We start from the raw sequence: 26,722 nt of genomic DNA, 5'->3' as shown, positions 1-26,722 counted from the left end.
ATGGCAATGTGCTAGCTTGGTGTCAGGCCTGCTAGCTTTTCTCTTCTGCCATCACCCAGCTCTCCTCTCTCTCTCTCTTTCTTCTACTCTGTCTCTCTCTCCATCCCCCCTCTCTTGCGTGCTGATGATGAAGCGCTTTTAGATTTGCCCGTTAATAATGCATGTTTCTTATTCCCACTCGCCCTTCATTTTTTTCATGTTTTCTCTCTCTCTCCCCCATCGTCCTCGCTCTGCCTCTCCTGCCGGGGTTTTCTGATGTCACGGTGCGTCCCTGTCTCCTCTCATTAACATCCTTCTCATCTGCCTTTGCCCTCTCTGGTCTCAGATCGGTTCAGTCCTGGTTATTAAATTCATTCAATCCTACTTAGTACATTTACACGTCCGGGTAAACTTACTGAGGTTTAGTTTGATTCCAATGTGCTGATGTCAGACATTGACAAATAATTTTCCCTTTTTTCGTTTGCCTCTCTCCATCTGTTTCCATGGTAACGGGTCATGGCGTGGGGTTGGGTTGGGCCACTGGCCTGCCTCCAAATCTCTGTCACTCAGTGACAGCAGCTACTCGCCCGTGTCGTCGTGGGGAGTTCAAAGACCCCCCCCCCCCCCCCCTCCTCGTCTTTTTGCATTACTCGACGAGTTCAAACGGCTCGACCTCGGCGACTGGAATGATCCGGCGGTCTTTCTCCTCTGAGCTCGCTGCACACTTGTCATGGCCTCACCTCTAAATGGGCCGCCGTTCTTTGTCTGTCACATTTGTTTTGCTAATGTGAGATGAATGGAGAGACTCTCTGGAGATTATGATAATGCATTCACGGTCACGAAGGGAGGCCCGTTTGCGGGAGGTGGGGGGGGGGGGCACTGTTTAGTTTGTGTGTCCCCTGCTGGAGGTAAAAGTAATAAAAAATAACTGGCGACATTTTGGTTATTGATTGAACGTCCTTGTGTTCAGCAAGACATTCATTTACTGGGTATTCCCTGGAGAGCTCGGAGCATGTGCCCATGTATTCATATTGTGTGTGTGTGTGTGTGTGTGTGTGTGTGTGTGTGTGTGTGTGTGTGTGTGTGTGTGTGTGTGAGACACTGGCGTCTTCTGATGAATGGACTCAAGTCTGTTAGCTTTCAGAACCGAAAGTATCCCTTTGTCCCAATTATATTTTGTCGACTACATTTGGCTTCAGCCAAAGACTTCTGTTCTCTATTAAGAGTTTTAAATGTTGCATCTTTGTACCAACAGTCATACAAACATGTCATTTAAGTGCTCGTTGATGTCCTGATGATCCTCATTAGGGAATGGGAGAATGCCGATCCAGTTTACATGAATGCAAGCTGCGCAGGACTTTAACCGAAGAAATTGTTTGCCAAATGAGTTAAAATGAAACCATCAGTGCATAATATCACCATAGATACAGGAGTAATAGTTGCAGTAGCACATTATTTTACGATTTGGTGGTATGAGGTTAGTCCAGTGGGAAGGGATTTTCTAATCATGGCACCATTAATGTATGTGGTCTCCTCTTTGTTCCAGGTTTGAATCACCTCCTTGAGACGGGCAGCGGCTGAGATTAAATCCTCACAGGTAAGTCCGATCTTGCCAGTGATTATTCTCGCTGTGCTTTACTACTTCATCCATTATTTTGTCCTTGGTCTCATTCAGTTTTTCTCTGTGGTTATTCTCTGCTCCTATGTCGGTGATTCTCCCTTAAACCCCCAGACCTCCTGCTGTTATAGATTTTTTGATCACAGTTTTGGCTGATTGCATATCTGGCCATGTGCATGTGTCCCAGTGGTGCGAGCTGTGTTCAGTATCATCCTGACAGGATTACTGCGCTGTTTGCTTCTGCACTAAATGGTTGTACTTTATATTGTGACTGTCTCTGACATCACTACAAACATATTTGTGAGTGGAAGAACACTGGAAAGGCATATTGATCAGTTTTTCAAACCATGGCTGTACTTCCAATAAGAACGGTCAGTTGGCATGGTTGAAAAGTGCTGAGGCGTGACTTACAGCTGGCAGTGACTAATTGATACCTTTTGCAGTCTTGGTTGAGCCCTCCTGGTGTCAATTCAGCAAAGTACAGTAGCTTGTTGCAACCTCCCTGTGGTTGTGATTTAAGTGTGTGGTTTAGGTTTTAAGCTGGTTTTCTTGCCTTGTGGCAGGTACAAAAAACAGTACAAGTACATTTATTCAGATGAGGAAATGAACTCATGAAGGAAGAGAGTACAGTAGCTGTGGTGTCACTTTGGGCCCGTGGTTTAAAAATTGTTCCGTTAGTCGAAGAGTTTAAGATCAATCTTTTATTCAGCCAACATGCTGCCAAAACACTTTGTTTAGGAATACAATGAACTACCGTATATCAATACCGAGCATGTGTTTTGGTCGAGGACTGTGTTTAATTGTGACTGGGAAAAAAAGGAGCCGCAGGTGACACACTCCTGGTGTCACCTGCGGCTCACCTGCTGACACATTCAGGCATAATAAATGACGTAAAACTGCAAATGTCTCTGCATTCTTCATCTATTTCTAGAAATAAATATGGTCCAAAATGAAACCTCAAGGATACACACAATGGACTTTGATGAGGAATGGTGAATGTAAATGTTTTGTTTGCTGACAATAAAACGCTGCATCTGCCTTGTGGAAAACCCATAAGTTGTCAGTGGGGAGCTATGTCTTAGTAAGTGGAGCGCAGTATTACATAACACACCACTACAATGTTTCCACCTCTCATTTCTAGCACTGCTACCTGAATAGCCCCACGAGAGCACTCGGCAATCTCGCACTGATCCATAATTTGAACAGTGAGTCATTATAACGGCAGTTAGAAAAGTGATTTGAATTCAGTAATTGTAGGTTGTGATGATGGACCTCCTCTTCTTTTCCCTCCTCCAGCTTCCCCTCTCCTCCTCCATCCTCATCTATATGAGTAACCCTGATGAACAGATGGGCGGAGGAGAAATAAACAGGGGCATGCCAGCTTGTTGCCGTAACGTGTCGATCAGTCCCCTCCCCCGTTCCCATCCCATCATGCACTTTTCTCTCCCGTCAACATTTTAGCCTGATCTACCTCAATCTCCACCCTCTCTCCTTTCATCAACCTCTTCTTGTGTTTGTACCGCAAGCCCTGATGGTGTTGTTGCCGGTCCATTGATGAGTCTCTCTTACCTTTTCACCACCACCAGCAACTACTGGCCAGATTGGCATACAATTTACTGTGCACTTTCAGAACATTAATATAGCAGCACACAACTATTTGCCATGTGAAGATGTAGTGGAGTAATGACGACCTGAGTCTCCCTCCCTCTGTGTCTTTTTATCCGAGCTTCTCCTGGCTTTGTTGACCTAGCCGGGCTGGTCATGGTGACTTTTAGTGCACGTGCGTGCATGTGAGCATGCCCCTTGCACCTTTTTAAATTTATAACCCTACAGGAGGCCCTAAGAATAATAACATCAGCATACGGAATGTCCCATACACTGCTTTTGAAGGATGACGTCTTGAAACAAGGACTTCAGAATTTGATCAGGCCGATAAATCGAAAAGATGCGGAGAAACGTCGGCCATGAAGACATAACTGTCTTGCCCTGAAGGACACGCAAACACTTATACAAATGCACAGACACCCAGCCACGTACCAAGGCCACGTGCATCTATCTGCTCATCAATACCTTTTACCTAGCGATAGCGCCCAGGAATACTAATGAGACATGGCTGGTTTACAAGCCCAGCTGGATTCATGTGGCCTCTGCAACAGTGTCACACTGTATTAGAATGGGACAGACTGTTGATTTTAGGGCCTTTGTGTATTTGCTTAGCCCATCAGCTACAAGTTTTTTTGTGTGTTACATATCACTGCTGATGCAACAAATGTTTTTACACCCATTTCTCAGTTTCCACTGAATGAATGGCTATATAGACAATTATGGGACACCAGATTCAGTTTGTAATTTTCCATGTACACAAAATTGTACATAAATACACAGACACACTCTCTCACACACACTCACTCACTCACTCACTCACACACACACACACACACACACACACACACACACACAACACCTAACCAAGCCCCCCCGGCAGCCAACAAACCGGTCCACACGCCTGGCAAAATGTGTGCAACTGTCCAAATATCACAGCCCTATAATTGGATGTCAGATGAAGCACATTTGAATGGAAGCCATCGGTAATGGCTTTTGATGAGTTGCACATGGATGGGTCCAGTGCTTTGCTTTGCTTTTGAGCAATTATCATTTTTCAAAATGATTCCGGTTTAATCTCTTGGTTTGACAAACCCAGAATTTATATTGGATGACCATTGCCTATGTTTTAGACAAACACATAACCGTTGTTTGTAGTTATAGGTTACTTAGGAGTGAGCTTTTTGTCAAAGCATGCAGTGCTGTATCAGGCTGGGGGTGTGACCTTATCAGGTGAAGTGTCCGTCCCGTTTTTCACCTTTTCAGAGAGAGTGTGCCTGGAGCGAAGCTATTAAGATGCAGCTCATGGAAAGGCAGGGCAGCTCACGTTTCCTGAATAGAAAAAAAGGAAGATGGGAACAGGAAATGACCATTAGATACTTCTTAGGTTATTGATATCGGGGGTTTAAGAGTGCTGGGGGTTGCATGGGAACTCACTGCAGCAGGGTTAAGTTATTTATGGGTGGAGGGCCCAGCAGATTTTCAGCTCTTAATCTTTGGTTGTCACCATCACCACAAACTCTACCCTGTGTAGTTCTATATTTCACTGTTCAATCTATAGAATTACACACAATGACATTCCATAGATAAGTATAATAAGTATGCATTCACTTATGCAGATGATACTGCCCCGTGTTTTTAGGAATCTTGTGGTCAGAGCAGAATTGGTTCAAAACAAAAACCTTTGCACCATTCATGCATCTTCGTTTCTATCATTGTATGTCCTCTCTGTATGTATGTATGTTCTATGCACGCTTGGACTGTGGGCATATTTTTTTCATTCCCAGAGGCGTCACCTTGCGCACCCCTGCCATTTCAGCGTTATCCCCGTGGTCAACAACATGAAGGACAATGGCCCCCATGGGGTGGTTGTGGAGTTGCGGACGGTGATGGGTGGGGGGGGGGGGGGTGGGGGGGCATGCTGACCATCAGCACTTCGCAAAGCTTCAGAGAAAAGCAGGCGCTGGGGGATTCTGCGGATGTTGCTAGAAAAACTGACCCCAAAAAGGGAAAGCCCTCTGTGTGCACGTGCAAAAAGAGGCTCAGATAGTTAGTACCGATTAGGTGGCTGTGTGTAATGCCGTTTGGGGGCTATTGGAGACAAAGAGACTGCAAAGAAGTGGTGTTAGTGTCGTGAAAGCTCCTCTTAAAATCACTTCCAGTGTAGTGGACAGCTTCCGATGAAGTCAGCAGTTAAATCATGAGGCGATCTTAAATGAAAACAGTTGTAACCTGTAACTAAAGAGCTGCTGGTTTCAATGATGACAAGGAAACCTGGCGGAAGTGCTTTGGAGTAACAGTTAAACTGCTTACCGTCTGTAATTCTTGTGCTTTTCTAAAATTGTAAGTAAAGCATTACATCATCTTAAAAGGTAAAAAGGACATATTCGGTGCATTCTGTGTATATTTCACTGAAAATAAAACCACACCAGTAATGCAAGTATGCCATTACGTCACCCTCACTAGAAGTTATTGTCTTTATTTGCGATAAACTCCAAACCTCACCTCTGCATTTCCCAGACTCAAGTGTTTTTTTTCAACAGAAATACACCTTTCATAACACCCTGTATTAGCTTCACTTTAGCTCCAGAGTGCTGTATTCCAATCCCTCGTATGACGTTTCTTCATTACCTTTTAAAAAGGTAAGGACGGTAACATTATCCACTTATTGTCTGCAGCACAAATGTGCTTCAGTAAATAATACTTAACTTGGTCAAAAGATATGAAAGATGCATGAATAATGGCCCATATTAAGAGGGATAAGTGAGGCACTGCTCTTGTTTTCCTTTTAGATCAAAAAGTCTAGTCAAGGCTTTGCCCCGAAGAAGTAGGGCCATTTTCTCCCCTTACAATGGGCTTTGTTCATGGCAGACTGGTCGCTTGATGGGGGTTTGTCAAGGAGGAAGATAGAAAGAGAGCGATGAGGAACCAGAGACAGAGCAGTCGGACAATGAAGTTATCAAATTGACAGATAATGAGACAAGGAGAGATAGCAGGTTGGGGTTTTCAGCTCTGGGTCAGCCCTTTCTTCATGTGTTTACACAAAGGACTGGTATGTCAGCGTGTCTTTGTGTGTCCAATACGTCTCTGTCTCGAATCCACTGGCATTGTAATACATTTTGCATTCCTTCTCTACAGACACTAGAAGCTCCAACCTCATCTCGTGTCTTATTGTACGTATGTATGAATTTAAAGCTACTGCAGTCAAAAAGAAAGAGGTTGGAGATGGTGATGAGCTCACCAAAGTATCGGTAAAAGTCTGCTCTTTCAAATGTCAGCAATGAAGTGGCAGCTACGTTGGCTTCACATTTAGGCTGCAGCTTCCCTCCCGTGTGTTTATGGGGGACTCTCATGGCTCACAGCTCCTATTCTAGTGGCCTGGTTTACTGGAGACACTCAGACTGCGTGGAGGCCATTGCAGTTCACAGTAGTCTGGTTAGTGTGTTGTGATGCATATGCTGAATGTCTACCCAAAAGGAGTGAAATTTCAGCCTGCTAAGAAAACACAACCGATGCAGGATTTCATTTCTTGTCAGAGTGCAAGTTTCGCTTTACAATCAGTCTTTTGCGCTCCAGTCCACTATGGCTGGAAGCGGTCTGACTCAGAGTCTGTTGCCTTTAGAAATATATCTGTCATTGGAATCTGTTGTGACTGCATATGACTGTGTTTTCACCCCCCCCCCCCCCCCCCATCTGTCTACTCAGACTGTCATGCCTCAGTGTGACTGAAGGCTGCGGAGTGACCAATTTAGCACGTTGCTTCAGGGTTTCAAACGGAGAGGCAGGAAGACTGTTGGGTTCATGTCAGCACGCTTCACGTCATTCTTTGTGGTTTGGGAAATGTCCAATGTATTTAAAGTCCTTCTCATCTTTACGGAAGATAATCTAGTGACTGCTTTTAGGAAGAGCAAATACTTTTTAAACTGAGCTCAAAACAGCTGGCTGAATGGACTTGTTGGTTTTATCCGTTATTAGAAAACCTCTCCAACAAGTCAGCATTTTACCAAAGTGCCAAAACAGTTCAAGGTAAGAGTTGCAATATCGAATATGCAAGTCATTGCTCATTCTGGGTTCGAAAAATAGGTTGCTTTTCAGGAATAATCCAATATTTTGGGATAAGATCGGTTTACTGGCATTCTTGCTGAGAGTTGGATGAGAGGATGGATACCCCTCTCATATCTGTACAGTAAACATGAAGCTGCTGCCAGCAACAGGCTACTTTAGCTTAGCATAGAGACTGCAAACAGAGGGGAAACAGCTCTTCTGTTTCAGTCCAAGTAAAAAAAAAATGAATGACATCTTCTTAATGTAAGTATTGCCCAAAATGTCCCATAATGACAGGATGCAAAACTTTCAAATGTAAAGAGCAGCTGTGTGCTTGAGATTAGAAAGGGAGCATTGGTTAAATGTAATGAACAGATACATTTATTAAGTACACGGCATTCCTGTAAGTCAATCTTGTCCGATAGTTACAGTAAACCACTGCCATCATTTAAACGACTGACGGTTTAATCTACAGCAATTGAGTTTCAATACAGCCTCTTATGAAGTGTTGAGTGCTCAGCTGAACACAATGCAAAAGAGGGAATAGATCCAGGTTACTGGAAGTCAATGTGTGGTGGAAATAGGAACAGAAAGTGGATTAAATCTAAAGCGTAGCTGCTGTACGTCCTCGCCACTGAATTGGGTTTTCATAAGCACTCGTATAACGGCGGTGTGGCGCAGGTTTATGGCGTTCCGTATGGGAGCAAGCACCATTGACTCATCCATTAAATGAACACTCGGTATATCATTGCACACTCTCACCGTTGAGCTTGAAAGGAGCGACAGAATGAGTCATCTTTTGGGAGAATGTGTGAGAATAAGGGGTTTTGCCTTTTCTAGGGCGGAGATGTAGGACCACTGAGTCAGAGAAGAGAGGGAAAGAGGAGGGTGAGAGGTGACCTGCCCAGACAAAATCTCATCCATCCTCCTGTGAGTCCTCTTTGTCATCATCTTTGTTTTTGTTCTGTGACTTGTGAGGAAATGAGCAATAGAATATGATTATTACCCACTTAGCTTGAGGATGGATGTTCAGCTGTATACGGGTGAATGGTACAGGGTCTTTCATTGGATAATATTACCTCCAGAGGAATGTCTTCCACCACACAGTGCAGTACAGCTTGGATCATTTTTTTTATGAGAAATTCCCTCAGCAGGCTTAAAAAACACTTTGTAGAATTCTGTACGGTCAAACTGGTACAAACGTGTTTTGTCCTCTTCACTTAAAAAAGTTCAGTTTTATGGTGCATAATCATGCTAATCCAAGGTGGTAAGAAATTCATAACCTGGATGTCCAAGCAATTTATGCCAGTTATCACTCGGTGACATTCTAGGTGTTGAAATATGGAGATGTTGACATTTGCACATGGCATCTTATTTTACGTACGGGTCTGTTTTCTGTTTGGGTCCGTGTTTGGGGAGTCATCTGTGTTGTCTACTGATTTTATTAGTTTTATTAGTTTTACCCCCAGGCAGATAATCTCTCACTGCCTCTCTGGAGTTGTGACCCAGGTCATGCTTAAAAACAGACAGACGGTTATATTGCCATGTTGGGGGAACTAATTACAGCATAACTAATTACTTTGTATATAAGTAGCTGACCAGCACCTCTAAAGCCCTCTTATTAACATGATACATGTTGTTTAATCTGTACCAATACCAAAAAGTAACGGTCTCAACTGTCCGCCAGAAAGCCAATGGCCGTATTACCCAAAAGGTCTAACAAACCAATGATTGAAATCCGCAAAATAAAATATCTCAAATATTCATATAGGCCTCAGAAATCCAGAATTCAAAAGGACAAGACGCGTAAAGCAATTGATGCTGCATTTCATTTTTCACACTCTTCCCTCAGGCTGTAGAATTACTTTTTCCCATTCCTCCCCATCCTCTGTAATGTTTTGAACATCATCAGTGTTGAACATTCATCAATTTCCATCATCCATCTCCCCTTCTCCTTTTTGTCAATCAATACTGAATCTGAAGATGGGCTGTTACATTTGCATGATACCACATTTTGCCTTTTTCACAATTAGATTCGAAGAATTAGCATGCATGGCTGGCATTTAATACATTGAGTGCAAACCTCTCTCTCGCTCTCTCTCTCGATTAACTAGTGAGAGCAATATCCAACATGACGTGTGGGCGTAATTAGCTGTGTCCTGGGGTTGTATGAGCTCACACACTCTAACTAGCTCAGCTATATAACATCTGACACACTACTCTGTGTATGTGTTCATTATCATGCTCGCCCTATGTCATCAGACATGCTTCCTCTCCAGCAGAGAAGAGACGTACCGGGCCTGAATCTAACAGTGAGCTTAATAGTTTCACCTTCAAATGCCTCTGAAGACTTCAACCCCCTGTGTAGCTGTGTGTATCTGTGTGTGTGTGTGTGTGTGTGTGTGTGTGTGCTTGCTCTGCTCTTGATGCCATTGGTGGAGTGATGTAACACCAATGTGCCAATAAATTATTGCCGGCTAATGTACACGCGACAGAGCACATTAAAAAAGGGAAAAACAAACGCCATGTTCTGCTCCCCATGGTGCAGTTTACAATGTGTGACTGCACGAACTGTCTCTTTATTTCTTACGGACCACGCAGCAGAAGCTTTCGGGCCCGCACTCGTGTGGAACTTGACACACGTGACACGCTGGCAAAGATGCATTCACCAATGCGGTGGGTCTGTGCATGCTTGTGCCACTCCGTGTGCATGCTGTACATGCAGCAGAGTTGTGAGTGTTCCGGCCGAGCGCACTCGCATGCCATAATGTTTACAGTGCCAAAACACGTGGAAGGCGGGGCATCTCCGTGGTGTTCTATTCATCAGCGGCCGTCTCGTCTTGAGAACAGTTGTGACCAAATATATCTTCAAAGAATGCCTAAACATACGAGTCTGTCTTCTTTGTATTGAACATAGGGCTGACAAGTGCAGGGTGCTTCGGTTGTTTAATTATAAATACTGCGTAAAGTTTGTTTGGACTTTTCCTCTTGCCGAAGTCTTTCCGTTAGCAGGATGGCAGGCGATCCAGCAGACGAGCCGCTTGTGATCTGTGACGTACAGACCCTATAGTTTGGATGATGAAAGTACACTTTCCATTGTGGTTCAGACTAAATATTCGACCCAAATCTTTCATTTTTATTTGACTGATCTTATATACATTGCACATTTTGAGACTTGGTAGTCATGTAGCCTAAATAAAAGCCAAACATACCGTTCTGGTGACCCATGTGGTAATCTGTTCTTTTGTTGTTGTTGTGCCTCTCTGTAGTGCGGATCCAGACTGCTACACTTCTGTCGACCGGCCTGATCGCGTTGTTGAATCTGGACAAAGGCTTTTCATCCTGACACACCCGATCATGGACAGGAACAGGAAGTGGGTGCCGAGCTTCGGAGCCGTGCTGTTGATACTCTTGAGTCACGTGACCTCAGCACTGGAGGTGCCTCTTGATCGTAAGTAGTGTCCCCATCACATCAATGTCACATTCACTGTAATTACCAACTATTCCAATTGCATCAACACTTGCATCAAGCTCTATGGAGAACTGTAATGGAAATTACACTCGAAGTTTTCATATTGTGGTGCATAATGAAGAACTTTACAGCTTCTATGGGCCACGAAAAGGGGTTTTAGAGCATCTGCAGACTGAGCAGCAGTTTTTCTTGCATTGGTTGCACCTGCCTCATGAAACTGAAAGAGGGAAATCCCATCTCTAGCGAACGTTGGGGCGGGCTCAATAACATGCTTGCAAGTATTTGAATGTGCACCTATTTCACCTGCCTTACTCCTTGCAAAAACTAACACCTTTCCTCAACATTCTATCACTGTGGTACGGCGTGTCACGCTGGACAAAAAGCAAAAGTACTGGAAGGATGTAAGTTGTTTAAAAAAAAGAAACCTGCCGTGACTTTTAGTGTGGAGTTCTTGCACTTAAAACGTTTGCGTTTGTGTGTTCTAGCAATGTTAGATGTGCATGCAGTTATCTCAACGCTGTTACTGTGTGACGTGACGCCCTTGTTTTTGGAGTGGTGCTTGGTTTGTGTCAGATCGTGGACTGGTAAGACCGCTGTCGGATCAGATGGCAGTTTGCAGCTGAAGATGGTGTTGCACCAGATTCTGTGAATGCTTCTTGCATGCTGCTTGCATTATGCTCGATGCTGTAATTCAGTGTTAAGATTTCACTCTGCGTGTCTGAACTGTGGCTTTATTCATGTTCCTCCAGTGCCCCAGCCCCCCACTATAACGCTACAGTCCCCGAAGGATTACATCTTTGATCCGCGGGAGAACATCGTCATCCACTGTGAGGCCAAGGGGAAGCCTCATCCCAGGTGAGACGATCGCTCCTCCCATCCCATTGATGCTTGTTTATCCATCCCCAGTCGCCCACTCCGCGAGTGTATTTCCCTGCTTGCTTTTACAGTTAACTGTGTAATTGAGAGACAAAAAGCTTGTGAAATGATATGTCCTCTCTGTGAAATTGTAGATTTGGTTTCTGAGGGCAGCTTAACCTGGAGCAGTGTGGAAATATAAACCGGGCGTAGCAACTGTTGTTCTACAGAAACACTCCTGGCAGAGTGAATTAGACACAGTTTGGATTTCCCACCTGCCAAGTTAAAATCCGGCCAAACTCCCTGCTACGAGATCAGTGATTGCAATCAGTCGCTGCATGAATAGACCACAATGCATCTGTGGCGATTTGAACAAACATGCCAAAAAACGGTGTCATTCCCTCACTTTTGTGTTTCTTCGTGGCACCTGACCTCAAAAAGCAAGCGATCGTTGTCGTTCTTGTTGATCCTAGCTTTTCCTGGACGAGAAACGGGACTCACTTTGATGTCGAGAAAGACTCCAAAGTCCTGATGAAGCCCGGTTCGGGAACTCTCGTCATTGACATCAGCGGGGAAAAGGCTGAGGCCTACGAGGGAACGTATCAGTGCACGGCACACAATGCGCATGGCACCGCTGTATCCAACAGCATTGTCATCAGACAGTCCAGTAAGACTTCAGATTTCTTTTCAATTGTTTACATTTTTTTAATTAGAATAGATTCTAAAGGCTTGAGCTCCAACAACAGCATTATAAGTAATAATGTTACATTTTTTTTTTAATCAAGCTTTGATTCCTCGTATCCAGCTTCCACAAAATGCTCAATCTCATCGCTTTTGCAAATATGAATCCATGTGTGAAGCTCCTGTTCGGGGGAGCCTCCAGTGCCTTTGTTTGACTTTTGTGTGACTCGCAGGGTCCCCCTTGTGGTCGAAAGAGAGAAATGAGGCAATCGTGGTGCAGATGGGGGTCTCCCTGGTGCTGCAGTGCCGACCCCCTGCGGGGCTGCCCCCTCCTGTCATCTTCTGGATGGATAATAGTGAGTCATTTGCATGTTTACATGTCTGCACACGTGGCACAAGGACATAAGAATCTCACACTCAATTTTTCCGTCTCCGTTCTTCAGATTTCCAGAGGCTACTGCTGGATAAGCGAGTGGCCCAGGCTCTGAACGGAGACTTGTACTTTTCCAATGTTCTTCGAGAAGACACCAGGAGCGACTACATCTGCTATGCTCGCTTCCCTCACACACAAACCATCCAGCAGAAACAGCCCATCTCAGTCACCGTGGTGGACAGTAAGTCGAGACACTGGATTAATTCAATTAAATGTTGCTTACATGCAGAATCTTTCTTTTTCCATTGGAATACAAATGTATTTTCAAGAAGTTAATACCAATTGTCACAATGTATGCAGTTAAAAATGAATCTTTACTTGCAGATTTGAGTATCGGACGTCTGATCATGCACATTTTCCTTGTTATCCTGCAATTATGATTGAGATTTTCACTTGTTACAGTCCCTTTTATTTCACATTTATGGATATTTTTTCATCACATTGTGATCTTGCTTTACTCCTGTTTCAAATCCACGTGTTGCTCCTTCAGAACTGCATTAGCCTTAGATGAATGCTTCTGCTGTTCTTCCTGTATTCTACCTTTCCTGAGCTGAATGAAGTGCTTCCAGCAGTAGAACAATTGTCACAATATTATAACTGTAGTGTATTTACAATGCATTTATTACAAGCTGATGCATGAGTTTATACATTGTAAAGTAACACATTTCCTGTTTTCTTTCCTAGTTTTGCATGCTTATGATTTTCTGTTGTATTACAGTGGAAACAATGAATGAGACTGTGGCTGCTTTGTACAATGTCACTGATTTCTATAGTGGTGAGTGCTGCTGGTTTATTCCCATTCAGCCCCCCTCAGTGTGAACCCAGCCCTGCTTCTACTCCCAGGCCTAACCGTACCCAACACACACACTCACCTCAACCCCCTCCGCTGTGACTATTACACTCTTCCTGGGGATCCTCTCATTTACATTTCTGTCTTTTGCAGTGTTTCTTTATGCAAATGAGGGCCTAAAGATATATATAGTTTTGGTCAATATAAATGCAAATGCCTTGACTGTAATGCACAGTTCAATACTTGTAACATGGCAAAACAGCAATGTCCATAATAATCGCCTCTGTATGCAGATAACGTATTAAAGCTCAAAAGCAACCTTCAAAGCATGCATAACATTAAATGTCAGCTCACTGCATCTTCAATACACTTTGGACTGATCTCATGATTTGCTACATCAAACACACCCTCAATAATTATCCAAGATGGGCCACACATGAAGCATGATATTCTGATATGACATTGACCTTTCTCGCCACCTTTGTGAAGTGGAAGAGGGCTGTCGATCTATTTTCTGACCTCTTCTACAAAAGGAATGTTAAAGATATCAAGATCCTTCCATTAAGAACGTCTGAGGGATGTGTATTGGGGGGAGGGGGGGGTAAGCTAAGACACCCAAGTGTTGCCGTAGCAACAAACGGATGCCTTCTCCTCTCAGGGGGTCCGTCTTATTCTCCGATTCTGAGATGCTGCTTGTACAGTACATTCAACATCACTCACTCATTTAGTATCCCTTCGATCCACTTTGACAAATCACCCGATGTCTCTTCACTTGACAGTGTGGATGTTTCTATTTTGTATGTCCCAATGTGTCGAGAGGAGCCTTTAGGTTTATGTTGCAGTCTGGTTTCCGATTCGATCATGTGTCCCTCATGTTTCCAGACAGCCCAGAGGGGGAGCGTCGCCCCGGTTTCATGATGCCTCTGGGCACCACCAGCACCAAGATGGTTCTGAGAGGGGAGACTCTGGAGCTGGAATGCATTGCTGACGGCTTGTGAGTAGGCTGCATCTATAATCGACACAGAAGAACCCTTTTTTTTGTATCACACAATGTGCTTTATAAGAAGCTGTTATGGTATTCATATAAAAAACACACATCCTCTTTGTGTTCGCTTCTGCGACAGACCCACTCCGGAGATCTCCTGGCAGAAGGATGGAGGAGAGCTGCCGAGCAGCAGGATGTCCTTTTCTAACTTCAAGAAAACGCTCAAGGTTTCTGATGTAAATGAAGCCGATGGTGGGAACTACCGCTGTACGGCCACAAACAACCTGGGCACTGTACACCACATCATCAAAGTCACTGTCAAAGGTAACCCACTTATCTACACAGATGCTAAGATGTCTGCACCATTAAGCAAAAGGCTCAAAGTTATTTATTTTTTGGTCATTCTCTCAAAAATCTTCCTGCGTGTTCCTTTTTTGTTGTCATCCACAGCGGCTCCTTTCTGGGTCAGCGCTCCCAGGAACCTGATCCTCGCCCCGAACGAGACCGGCATCCTGACTTGTCGAGTTCATGGAGAACCCAAACCTAAGATTACCTGGTTTGTCAATGGAGTATCCCTAGAGAGTGAGTAAAATGAGTCAAAAGAATATCCTACATTTATACACAGTTATGTGTACCTGACAGCAGAGAGTACGAATACACATGCAGAGCTTTAGTGGAACCCCAGCAGGGTTTCTTTCTCAATTGCATGGTACTGGAAAAACAATGTTTTTTCTATGGACCATATTTCCGGTCTTTTGTCTCTTAACAGACGCACCTGAGGACCACAGTCGGAAGGTGGACGATGACACTGTGATTCTTAGCAACGTGCAGTCAGGGTCCAGTGCCGTCTACCAGTGCAACGCATCCAATGAATTTGGTTACCTGATGGCGAACGCATTTGTCAACGTTCTTGGTGAGTTTCTCTGTTTTTTTGGGGAATCTATATGAAAGTTGATCAGAAATTTGGGATGTACAGGCCAGTGTGTATGAGGGGGGAAAAACTCATTTCGATAATGTTTGTGCTTCTTCCCACAGCTGAGCCACCAAGGGTGCTTACTCCACCGAACCGAGTGTACCAGGTCATCGCCAACAACCCTGCATTACTTCACTGTGCCTCGTTTGGCTCACCGATACCAACCATCACATGGTAAGAGTCAGATCAGACCAATAAAACTGCAAATAAAGATTCAATGCACATTTTTATTCAAGGCTGATACACGTGTGCATGGGTGACGCCAATGAGAATCAAAGTCTTGTTCATTCGGGCCTTTTTCCCACCGATTTTGTTGCACGGCTTCATTTAAGACTGAAACCCAATGTTTGCCGTTTCCGTTCAGGTTCAAAGACGTTCAGACCAGCGTTAAGAATAGTGACCCTTATGTGATCCATGAAAACGGCACATTGGAGATCCACGTGGCCCAGCCGTTAAACAGTGGAAAGTACACCTGCATTGCCACCAACAACCTGGGGATCAAGGAGAACCATGTCCAGCTGGAAGTTAAAGGTCAGATATGGCTACTACTATAGCTCATAAATAGATATATCTGAGGTCTCTATAACCATTAGGTCATGTGACCATCAAGCTGTGTTAATTATTAGTACAAACTCTCTTTTCCCCTGTCGTCCAGAGCCCACACGTATCCTAAAGCAGCCAGAGTACAAGGTGGTGCAGAAAGGAATGAGCGCTGTGTTCGAGTGTAAAGTCAAGCACGACCCATCCCTCATTCCCACCATGACGTGGCTCAAAGACAACGGAGAGCTGCCTGACGGGAGGTACAAAGACCTTGAGACTCATAAGAGATTCATTTATTTCATTTTAAGACTCATGCTGCACCATGACAAAAAAAGAAAAACAATAATCTGTCATCTCTCTGCAATACTCTGTCATCAAGGTTTGAGGTGAACGTGGACAGTCTGACTATCACAGATGTGACCGATGGAGATGAGGGCACCTACACCTGCATCATGAACACCACCCTGGACCAGGACTCAGCCAGTGCAATGCTGACTGTCGTCGGTATGTTCACAGTGGGGTTTTTTTTGCGTTTAACAGGTTACCAGAGGTCAGGTAAATATATTTATAAAAGAAATTACAACGGAGTGAAACATGGTAAATGATCTCCGAAGACAATGTTGTTAATGGACTCAACACGTTCGTCCTTTCCTCTTCTGTCCGGCTCGTGATTTATATAGATATGTAAATAAAAAAAGGTTTTGAACTATTCTCAAATTACAGCAACGGTGGGTATCGGTTCTGACCTAATTCAGTGTCACACGACCACAATGTTTTTCCTGCTTTTCTGCCGTTTCTAATACCTGTCACTAACATCCGCTCTCTTTTTGTGCTCTACTCTTGCTTCTTGCTTTCTCAGAGGCTACTCCTCCTCCAGCTATTGTCTACGGTAAACAATGTCCACAGCTTAGGATTTCGTAGCTTTCATTTTCTTTTCTCCAAAAATCAAGTTCCGTTCGTAAAACCTTCCATTTCACCTCAATGTATATTCTACGTTGGTTGTTCTTTTTGCTGGCTTTTTACCCATTTTATTTCAATCTCGTGTTATTTTATACAGGGTATGCATTTTTTTAATTGAAGAAGAGTTTTATTTCTTTGGGAAATCCCTGATATTTGTAAAAAATACACAGCCTCTACCCACACAGGTGTGTTCACCTAACCTGTCTGATTAGACTCCTCCTCAGGTGTTCGTGGGGATGTGCAGCTTGGAATTGATTGCACAGGTCTAATCCGCCTGAAGTGAAAACACCTGTGCTGGTGTGCATGGTCTTAAAATGTGTAATTGCACAAGAAAATACTGGACCTTTTAGTTACAATAATAAGAAACAAGGTGTTCTTTTCCCAAAAAAAATACAAAATGCCTCGTGTGTTTCATTGAATGAAGATCATAATTTACTGATGTTACTGTGTTTGTCCACAGCTCAACTCTTTACGCACATTTATTTTATTCCATGGGAATTTTCTTCAGAAATAAATGCGACTTATTCAAGAATTGTGATTAAAGCCAATATTAATCGACAGTGTTGATCAAAGTAAATTACCCTGCGCCTCATTTACTGTGAAACTCAGTTTGCAGAATCACATTTTCAGTCGAAACAGTTGCAAGGACTTGCTGTAATCAAATAGCAGAGAAAGAGCTTTCATTCATTTTTCTTCTGTGGTCCTGGGCTCCTGTGTTGCGTTTGCAGAGAAACCGGACTCTCCAACTGATTTGGAACTGACTGACCAGACGGAGAGGAGCGTTCAGCTCACCTGGATCCCCGGAGACGAACACAACAGTGCCACACAGAGTATGACATGTTTATCAGACTACACTCCACTTTCTCTCTGCCAAACTTGAAATTAGACACGATGGTCAGACTACAGAAACCAAATTTCCCTGTTGAAAATCCTGGAAGCAGTAACCGTGTTTTTTTTTGTGAATAAACAAGATAGAAACGGCACGATGAGCAATGAGCCACCGTGGCTAAATATACACAGAATGGAATGAATCATCGTCAGCAAAAAATTCTTTTTTTTCCAATCTTCCCCAGAGTTTCTGATCCAATACGAGGATCTGCTCCACCAGCCAGGAGTTTGGATCAACCTGACGGATGTTGCTGGTACCAGCACCACGGCGCAGTTAAACCTCTCCCCGTACGTCTACTACTCCTTCAGAGTCCTGGCTGTGAATCACGTTGGCTACAGCCAGCCTAGCCAGCCCTCAAGCCAATACAGGACCAACCCTGCAGGTGATTATCATGGTCACAAAAGCACGGCAACATCGAAAATATTCAAAAACATTCTTTTGATTAAAACCATCTTTTTTTTTTGGTTTTCCTAGCTCCCGACGAAAATCCATCAGATATTCAATGTGTGGGAACAAAGCCTGGCAACTTGGTCATCTCGTGGACCGTAAGCTATCCTTTTATATTGTTATTGTGGGCTGTTTCAGCACGTTTTTTCCAGTAGCTGACAAAAACAATCTCTGTACAGATGTTGACAGGATTCCAGGCTAACGGACCCGGTCTGGAGTACAAAGTGCAGTGGAGACAGAAGGACGTGGATGAGGATTGGTCCTCAAAGAATGTGGCCAACGTTTCACAGTTCATTGTGTCTGGAACAACTATTTACGTGCCCTACGAGGTCAAGGTTCAAGCTTTGAATGATTATGGCAGCGGCCCTGAGCCTGAAGTGGTGATAGGACACTCTGGAGAAGACTGTGAGTGAATTGATCGACTTCGAATCTCTGTTTTTGGTTCGGTTTGTTTTTTTTGCCTTCCCGGCATTTTACAAAAACTTGTGCACTAGGTTTGGTTGAAGTCAATTCATATAATTTCACGATGATAGTCTTGTGACTTGGAATTAGTTGTTAAATCATTTCTTCTTTGTCACGTCTCTGCAGTGCCTTTGTCGGCTCCTGATAGTGTGCAGATCATGGTTACCAACAGCACGCTTGCAGAAGTGCACTGGGAGCCCGTTTCTTTGCCCTCAGTTAGAGGGAAACTTCAGGGATACATGGTATTGTTTGATCACTTTTTTTTTTGTCTTTGGTTGTTTCTGGTCGGGGTTCTGCCACTACTTTGCCTCACAAATCAATTATTGGGTGACGGAGCTCGAGCTCATGCAAACATTTTGATAATGTTTTTAAACCCCTTGCATGTAATCGCTTGTGCACCCACACACTAAATGTGAACAGTGATCCAGCAACGCTCACTGATGTATTGACTACTTTGCCCTGTATTCAACCCCCACATTTCAGCCCACATCAGTGTTTTTTTTATTTATTTTTTTTTACAGAATGAGTCAAAGCACAGCCTTTATATTCACTCCACAAGATGGCTGACGCTGCATCAATCATCCAATGAGGCGTCGACACATATTGGCCAGTCCCTCAGGATGTTGCACGTACAACACAGATATTTCAAAATAAGAGTTCAAAGCAGAGGGCAATATAATACGCACTGTAAATACAATCAACGACACACAGTCAAACTCTGCAGGGAAATAAAGAACGCATCAAAAAACATCATTTGGCTGCTTCTATGAGAGAACATAATAATTCCATTACAATAGAAATCATAAAACACCTAGTGATTTATTTTGGCATGTGTGTGTTGTGGGTACAACTTCCTCAGACGTTGTGTCGACTCCTCATTGGATAATTGACGAGGAGGCAGCCATTTTGCAGTGTGTATATAGAGGCAGGGCTTTCCTTTTGTCTGTAAAATCTGTGCTGAAAGATGTGTTGAAATGTGGTGGTTGGGGTGGCAAAGACTCCTCAGTTCTTGAGTTGGTCTTGCTGAGGTTTCTTGCACATTTAGTGTGTAGCTGTTGCATCCTAAAACATGCCTTAACATCTTGCCAAATGTTTTAACGTGCGGAGGGGTGTTTCATAAAGCAGAATTACCTTTTAGCACAGATGTACTATATCTGAAATGCGAGGGGAAACCATTTCAGACAAACTGGTCCCTGTCACACATGAGCAGCTCAAACTACCAACCACACTGAAAGTTCTTCTCCAGTAGTCCCTCATGGAGCACTGTGAAGACAACAATCAGAGTGAAAGCACATCAAATGTATCCCAAAATGTACAGCGCAGACCTTTATAAAAGTATCTGCACTCTATTAGTTCACCATGTGCTTTTCATTTTTCAAACTTTCATTTAGAAGGGTGTTTTATCAGTATTTCTATATATTTGGACATCATTGTGTCACTTTTTGCATGCTAAGTGGCAAAAACAACTGAGAAGTACCAGGAAAAGAGTCATGCTATAAAATACATTCAGGACCTGGAATCCATTTGTTTTTTATGAGGCTCTTGAGCTCATCTGATCACCGAACCCTAAGCCCGAAGGTTGATACAACAGGGTGTAAAGCATGTAAATGAATAAATGTATTTATTTATTTATAGAGCATTTTTTTAAACAAAGTTACAAAGCACTTCACAATGAATTTGGAACTGTTAATAGGGACCTGCCAGAAGATCCCAGGCAGCAGTCAGGCTCATGTAGAAAGGAGCCAGGCCGTTCAAGGCTTTAAAAAACGAGCAATACAATCTTAACAGTCTGAAATGCAGCTTTTAAAAACCAAGTGCGATGAAGTCTGACTGCTGTTGGATCAACGGGCTGGCTAGGCATGGGACAGATCAAAGTTTATGGTTTTAATGAGAACTTTGGGATTGTGATATGTGTTCCTTTATTCTTTAATTATGTACGACATTAGATGTTCTAGAGAGGCAAGGGAGCCAGAGTTCATCCTTTTTTTCCCACTTTTGTTCTGCCTTCCTGCATTGATGAGGAAAACAATGAGAAAATAAAAGCACCATAGTGATATAGGAATTAACTCCGGTGCGTTTCCTCGAGGTGTACTACCGACGTGAGCGCGGCTCGCATGACACAGAGGAGGACGCGGAGCAGCAGGAGCACGTTTTGACGTTCGGTGGGAATCTAAGCGAGGGACGCCTGCCAGGCCTCCAGCCTTACAGCCGCTACAACCTCACCATCAGAGTCCTTAATATCAAAGGAGAAGGGCCTCCCAGCCCCAGCAAGACATTTGAGACACCTGAGGGAGGTGTGTATGTCTGACGTTCTCTGCAGGCCTAAAGCGTCCTACATGTAGAAGATTTTTTATTTTCTGCACAGCCACCATCTTACATATAAATGCTGAGTCTCATTATCGGTCCTGTGCAACATTCAGATTCTGACTGTGGTTCTGCTTTTGTTTTCAGTCCCAGGGCCTCCTTCTTTTCTGAATGCCGTAAACCCTGGTTTAGACACTCTCACTCTGGAATGGGGCCCACCAACGAACAACAATGGCCGGCTCGCTGGGTACACGCTGAAATACCAACCAGGTAGGCTCACCAGCTGCCCGACACACACTTCCTGTTGTATCACACACGGTATTACGAGGCATCTGTGTAAAGGACAAACCGTGCTGTGCACTCCTAACTTTAACCGCTTCTCCTTTCAAAAACACCGTCTCTGCAGTCAACGGCACCAATGAACTGGGGCCAGTTAAGACCATGGCCTTGCTAGCCAGCGAGACCACCATTACCGTGGGCAACCTGAACTCCAGCATGCTCTACAAGTTTTACTTAAGTGCAAAGACGATCAAGGGTTCCGGCCCCATCGTCACGGAGGAGGCCTTCACAGTCATGGACACAAGTAAGTTATTTTAGCCATTTAGCTCCGTCCGCAATACGTTTCAAGCACAGTTGTAGGAAAAGGTTGAAGTCCTATATCAGTGGGATTTAAGTGCCTTGGGTCAGAATCACAGTGCTCTGACAGATATTAAGGATTCCTGTGAGCTTAAACGCACAACCATGAGGTTAATGCATTCCACACCTTATACCCCTTCTATCTCTTTCTCTCCTTTCTTCTCTGAAGCCCGTACTCAGCCCACTGTAGAGACGGGCAAAGGTAACCCAAGTTTGCCACTGGAAGCACCTGCATGTTATCCGTACCACTAGATACGGGGGAAAAGAGCTTAGCTTTAGATCCATTATCCCTGCATGTTACTAAGGTAGCATGTCTAAAAAATGTGACGGTGAATATTTAGGATTTACTGTAAATGTGACAGACTTCCGCAAAACAAACCATGCTTGTGTCCAGTTCTGAGAGAACAAGTTGTACTGCAACATAAGTTACTGTGAGGAACTTTTAACTGGTTGTGACCGACATATCGGTAAACCAGACAATCAACGAGAAGATTGGCCTTTTTCGATCTCGTTATTTGCGTCCGATCACGTGCAAAATCATGCAGTTTCACCGGGAATCGGGAGAACCAGAAACAGGACTGCTCGGGGCAGACTGTACCGCCGTACTGCAGTCAAATGAGAGGTTTTCTAACGGGACTCTGGTGCTCAGAAACGCTGCTCCGTTTGTACACAGGAGCCGCCGAAATCAACACAAAATCGAAGTTCCTCGTAGTAGCTTTGAAATCCTGGATTTTTAGAATTGGTCGCGCTTGTCGTCTTCACTTCTCGTATCTTCGAATGAACATGTTTTCAGTAGAGGTCTCTCGCATGATGCTTGTGAATGTTTCAGTCCAGCACGAACACAAACGTTATAGACATGCTGATGCTATAAACCGTTGGATTGTGTCTATAAATCACATGGATTTGATTTAGATAATATGCATGCTGCAGTGCTGTGAGTTCATTTTGTTCGCATACTGAACAAGGCGCTTATACCCTCTCTCTGAATCTCAGGATTAAGAGGTGTTGCATCATGTTTTGACTCAGCATGTCAGGAGCAACGTTCTCTGCGAAAAAAACACGGGCTCTGCAGTTCACTTGTATGCTGTCTACTGTGTTGTGTATGTGTGTTGTCTCACTGTTTTCCATGTTCTTTCAGGCCCTACAGAGCCCCCTCACCCAACCTCCCCCGTCACTCAGTCTCCGCATCCCCCGTTTCAGAAGGGTACAAGCACTCCCTGTATCCCCGTCTACCTCCCAAAATATCTTCACGTGTTTTCTGCCCTGCAAAAAATGGTCCATCTCTGCAAGAAAACTAAAAAATAATTGATACATTTTCACAAGTTAAATGAGGTTGATTCCTGTTGGATTTCCCTCACCGAACACTTGTTTTAGAAGAAAGAAGTCCTCGCTGAGATGGCCATTTTTTGCGATTACATAACAAATCTGTTTCTATGCTGTTGCAGGATGTGACACTGCTTTCAAAGTAATTTTGTAATGTGATAGAAAATGGTGTTGCCGTTTATTGAACGGTAGTTTTGTGTAACTGACATGCGAGGTGGGAAAGACAGCCAACAACCAAATGCTCGTAAATTGAGGCTCTGGTCAGGTGTATGGGATTTTAAATCTAATCCTCAAACTATTAAAAACAGACATGAGCAGACAGGAGCAGGTTTTTACCCAGTTTGGTAGATTCATATCCACCAGCTTTATCCTAAACACAGGTGTAATGTACGATGTTTATTTCTTTGTTATTTTATTGATACTCGCTCCTGTACTTAATTAAGCTCCATAGCTCTATTTAAAAGGTTTTATTTTACAGGACTTTGTCAAATTGGTACATTTTTGGAACTAAAGCTGTTGTTTTGTTCCCTCTCTTGTGTGCTCAGTGCCGCCTGTCGGCCCTGCGTTTGGCAAAGTTAACACGTCCATGTCGGAGGACGGTGCAGTGATCAGTTGGGATTACTTTGGACACCATAAGAATGTATATGTGGAGTATATTGTAGAAAACAGTAAGGCTTCGCTTTGTATTCACTGTCATCCCCAAAACACCAGTGCATGTATCGATTGGCTGTTTACAACTCAACCAATCTGATCCGTAACAATGTAACCATCAAAACGGATGCTGAAATGCCATCATTCAAATAATTATTCTCCCCAAAGGCTCCCCGAATCTAATTCCTCTCCCATCCGCTCCACTACTTCCAGGTAAAGAGGACTGGATAAAGGAGTTGGTAAACGGTTCACACTGGCATATGATAAAAGGTTTAAAGCCGGGGACGTCCTATAAGGTGCGTGTGGTAGCTAGAGACCCGGCTGACCCGACGGTCCACAGCACAGACGAAGTGTTGGTTGCGGTGCCAGGTGAGGCGGCATGCCTCAGGATAGACTATGTGGTTCATTTTTTTGTCTCGTTTTCCCATCGTCTCATTATCAAAGGTACGATGCTGTACTCGGACATGAATGTACGGGAGTTAGTTTGCTAGTTAGTGTACAAAGCGTGTCTGGAGTTGCCATCAAGTCGGTCTGATGCATGTCACTTAAAATCATCACCTACAGGTCCATTGTGTTCGTTTATTTTTTATTTTTGTCCAGTTCACAGTGCCTTAACGACCATTACATATTAACCCATTTTACAATTGAATTTCTGTGTTTCCAGCTTCTTTTAATCTCAGTGTTGCTCACCATGAAGAAAACTGTTTCCACCATTTTAGCTGCCTGGATGTGGACTGACGGTTGTGCTTACTGCTTGTCTCCATCTTTCTCTCCTTTCTGTGTGTCTAGCTGTACCCAGCCGACAGGTAGACATTGCCACCCAGGGCTGGTTCATTGGCCTGATGTGTGCCATCGCTCTCCTCATCTTGGTCCTTCTCATAGTGTGCTTTATCAAGAGGAACAAGGGTGGGAAATATCCAGGTAATGCACACAAAGTCATTTCAAGCTTATCCACATGGATGGATGGAAATTTGTGAATACATTTTTTTATTTATTTAATGTGTGTAATCTGACAGTGAAAGAGAAAGAAGATGCTCACCAAGACCCAGAGATCCAGCCTATGAAGGAGGATGATGGGACATTTGGAGAGTACAGGTGAGAGATGGATAAGAAGACTGACATCCGGCTAAAGTAGGACCACAGCATTCAAAGATTGGTTTTGGATTCGTTGTCCTAAATTGACTGTTTGTATGTAGAACATTTTACCAGGCTGCAGAGACACTCTCCCCACCAGACTCCATTACCATAGAGGCAAGGCACACATCAGCACTTCTCTTGATTCTTATAATGACCAACTCACACTGACATTAACCAACACAAGCTTTGTACAATGCATACAAATGTCCATTTTAACAAGTCAGTTGTATTGCTAACCATTCTCAAAACAAGTGTATTACGAATTCCATTATGGTGACGTAGTTTTCGTTTTTTAATCATAACATTTTCATGTTCTTGGAATATTGAGTTTTTTACAACTTACGGCTCCTCAGAAACGAGCTTTAAATGTTTCCATACGCATGCTTCTGTCTTTTCTGTGCATACATAAATAGACGCTCATTCCGGTCCATGAATTGCTTTTCATGTGTCCTTCCATTCTTATCTTTGTTTTTTTTTTTGACGGGTTTAGGTCTATGGAGAGGTAAGACGAGATGTCGCTAAAACCAGCATGCAATTCTATCAAACACCCGCAAGCTATGTCTCTGACTTGAGTTAATAAACTAAAAGCAAGGAGAAAGCACATCAACTGACCTGGTTGACTATGTTGTCATACTCACTGACATGTCAAAACCATAACCCCAGTTCCAACATTAACACTGAGATTTAACATGGAAAAAATGACTGCTTCCCGTTCTCCAGCTTCCTTTCATTTTATTTTGAAAATACAAATGCATTGAGCTTGCCTCGTCTTAACTGGAACCGGACATGTTGAGACTTTATTCATGGGAAAAAGACTGAAAAGTACGAGTGCATTTTTGATGATGCATGTCAACTGAAAGCACACTGGTTGATTTCATTACAGAAATTGTATATAAAAGGTAAAGTAGTGCAAGAGACTGAACCGCACGCATTTTCAAAAATCTTTAGCAGTGGTCACCAACCCTAAAGCAGCACCCAGATCCGAACAGCACTAACACTATAGAACTCTATGAAATACTGTAGATGTAGCTGAGCTGCTCCACTGTACAAGTACACTGTGTCATGTTTCAGGCATCCCATTGTTACTGTGCATTCTAATAACCCCTTGTATCATGAAGAGTTGTGTTTATGTCAACTTCATGTTGCTCTACTAGCACATTTGAACCAAATTGTGGACACAACAGCAATGTATTCTGTCACAGTACATGTGGTATTTGTGCAGTGGAAAAGCCAGATTACTCATACTCGATGCTCGGATAAAAGCCGGTCCTGGGTGACAACGGGGGGGTTATTGACCGCTGCGGAAAACAAGTTCAACAAACTGCCTTGACGAGTTTCTCAGTAACATTCCTTCCGGCCCCTTTTGTAGTGACACAGAGGACCACAAGCCGCTGAAGGGCAGCCGGACGCCGTCCAACGGGACGGTGCGCCGCGATGAGAGTGACGACAGCCTGGTGGACTACGGGGAGGGCGGGGACGGACAGTTCAACGAGGACGGCTCCTTCATCGGCCAGTACAGCGGCAAGAAAGAGAAAGACACGCACGAAGGCAACGAGAGTTCGGAGGCCCCGTCGCCCGTCAACGCCATGAACTCGTTTGTCTAACGAGGGGCCCGCGGCCACTCCTTGTCACCCTGGCAAGTGTGACCATCCCCTGTGGTGACATTTGCTACGGTGACGGTCGTTGTGGGCACCTACTTCCACCACGATGGCTGTCACTCTGGAGGCTCCTCCTCGTGGCTACCTGTCACCAAGACCGCTGACACGCCCTCATCGCCACACCCGCCAGCCCCCCCTGTCACACTGTGACCTCTTCTTATCGGCACACACGCTCAACATGGCAAAGACACCGCATCCCACCACTGTATAACCACTGAAAGAAGGTGTGAACCGAGGGATGTGAGAACTCCGAGAAGAGGGAAGGAGAGAGGAAGCAATATAG

General features: G+C 43.9%; 1 protein-coding gene across 1 annotated transcript; it reads left to right on the top strand.

The window, feature by feature from the left end:
* Positions 1–10,600: 10,600 nt before the first annotated feature.
* Positions 10,601–26,389, top strand: nrcama (neuronal cell adhesion molecule a; the record flags this gene model as incomplete). The annotated part of the gene is made up of 30 exons (XM_079294246.1): positions 10,601–10,694; positions 11,099–11,116; positions 11,465–11,570; positions 12,044–12,237; positions 12,485–12,607; positions 12,695–12,865; positions 14,357–14,468; positions 14,599–14,783; positions 14,910–15,041; positions 15,229–15,372; positions 15,495–15,606; positions 15,797–15,963; positions 16,088–16,232; positions 16,352–16,476; positions 16,832–16,861; positions 17,661–17,762; positions 18,006–18,203; positions 18,296–18,366; positions 18,448–18,673; positions 18,857–18,972; positions 20,817–21,024; positions 21,182–21,304; positions 21,441–21,617; positions 21,840–21,872; positions 22,809–22,874; positions 23,539–23,661; positions 23,858–24,013; positions 24,434–24,565; positions 24,661–24,739; positions 26,151–26,389. The coding sequence occupies 30 exons, from the start codon at positions 10,601–10,603 to the stop codon at positions 26,383–26,385; spliced, it is 3,903 nt and encodes a 1,300-aa protein (XP_079150372.1). The 3' UTR covers positions 26,386–26,389.
* Between the last annotated feature and the right edge of the window lie 333 nt (positions 26,390–26,722).

Source organism: Melanostigma gelatinosum (assembly GCF_949748355.1).
Source record: "Melanostigma gelatinosum genome assembly, chromosome: 22".
Lineage (NCBI taxonomy): Eukaryota > Metazoa > Chordata > Actinopteri > Perciformes > Zoarcidae > Melanostigma > Melanostigma gelatinosum.
This window is presented reverse-complemented; position numbering and strand designations above follow the sequence as displayed.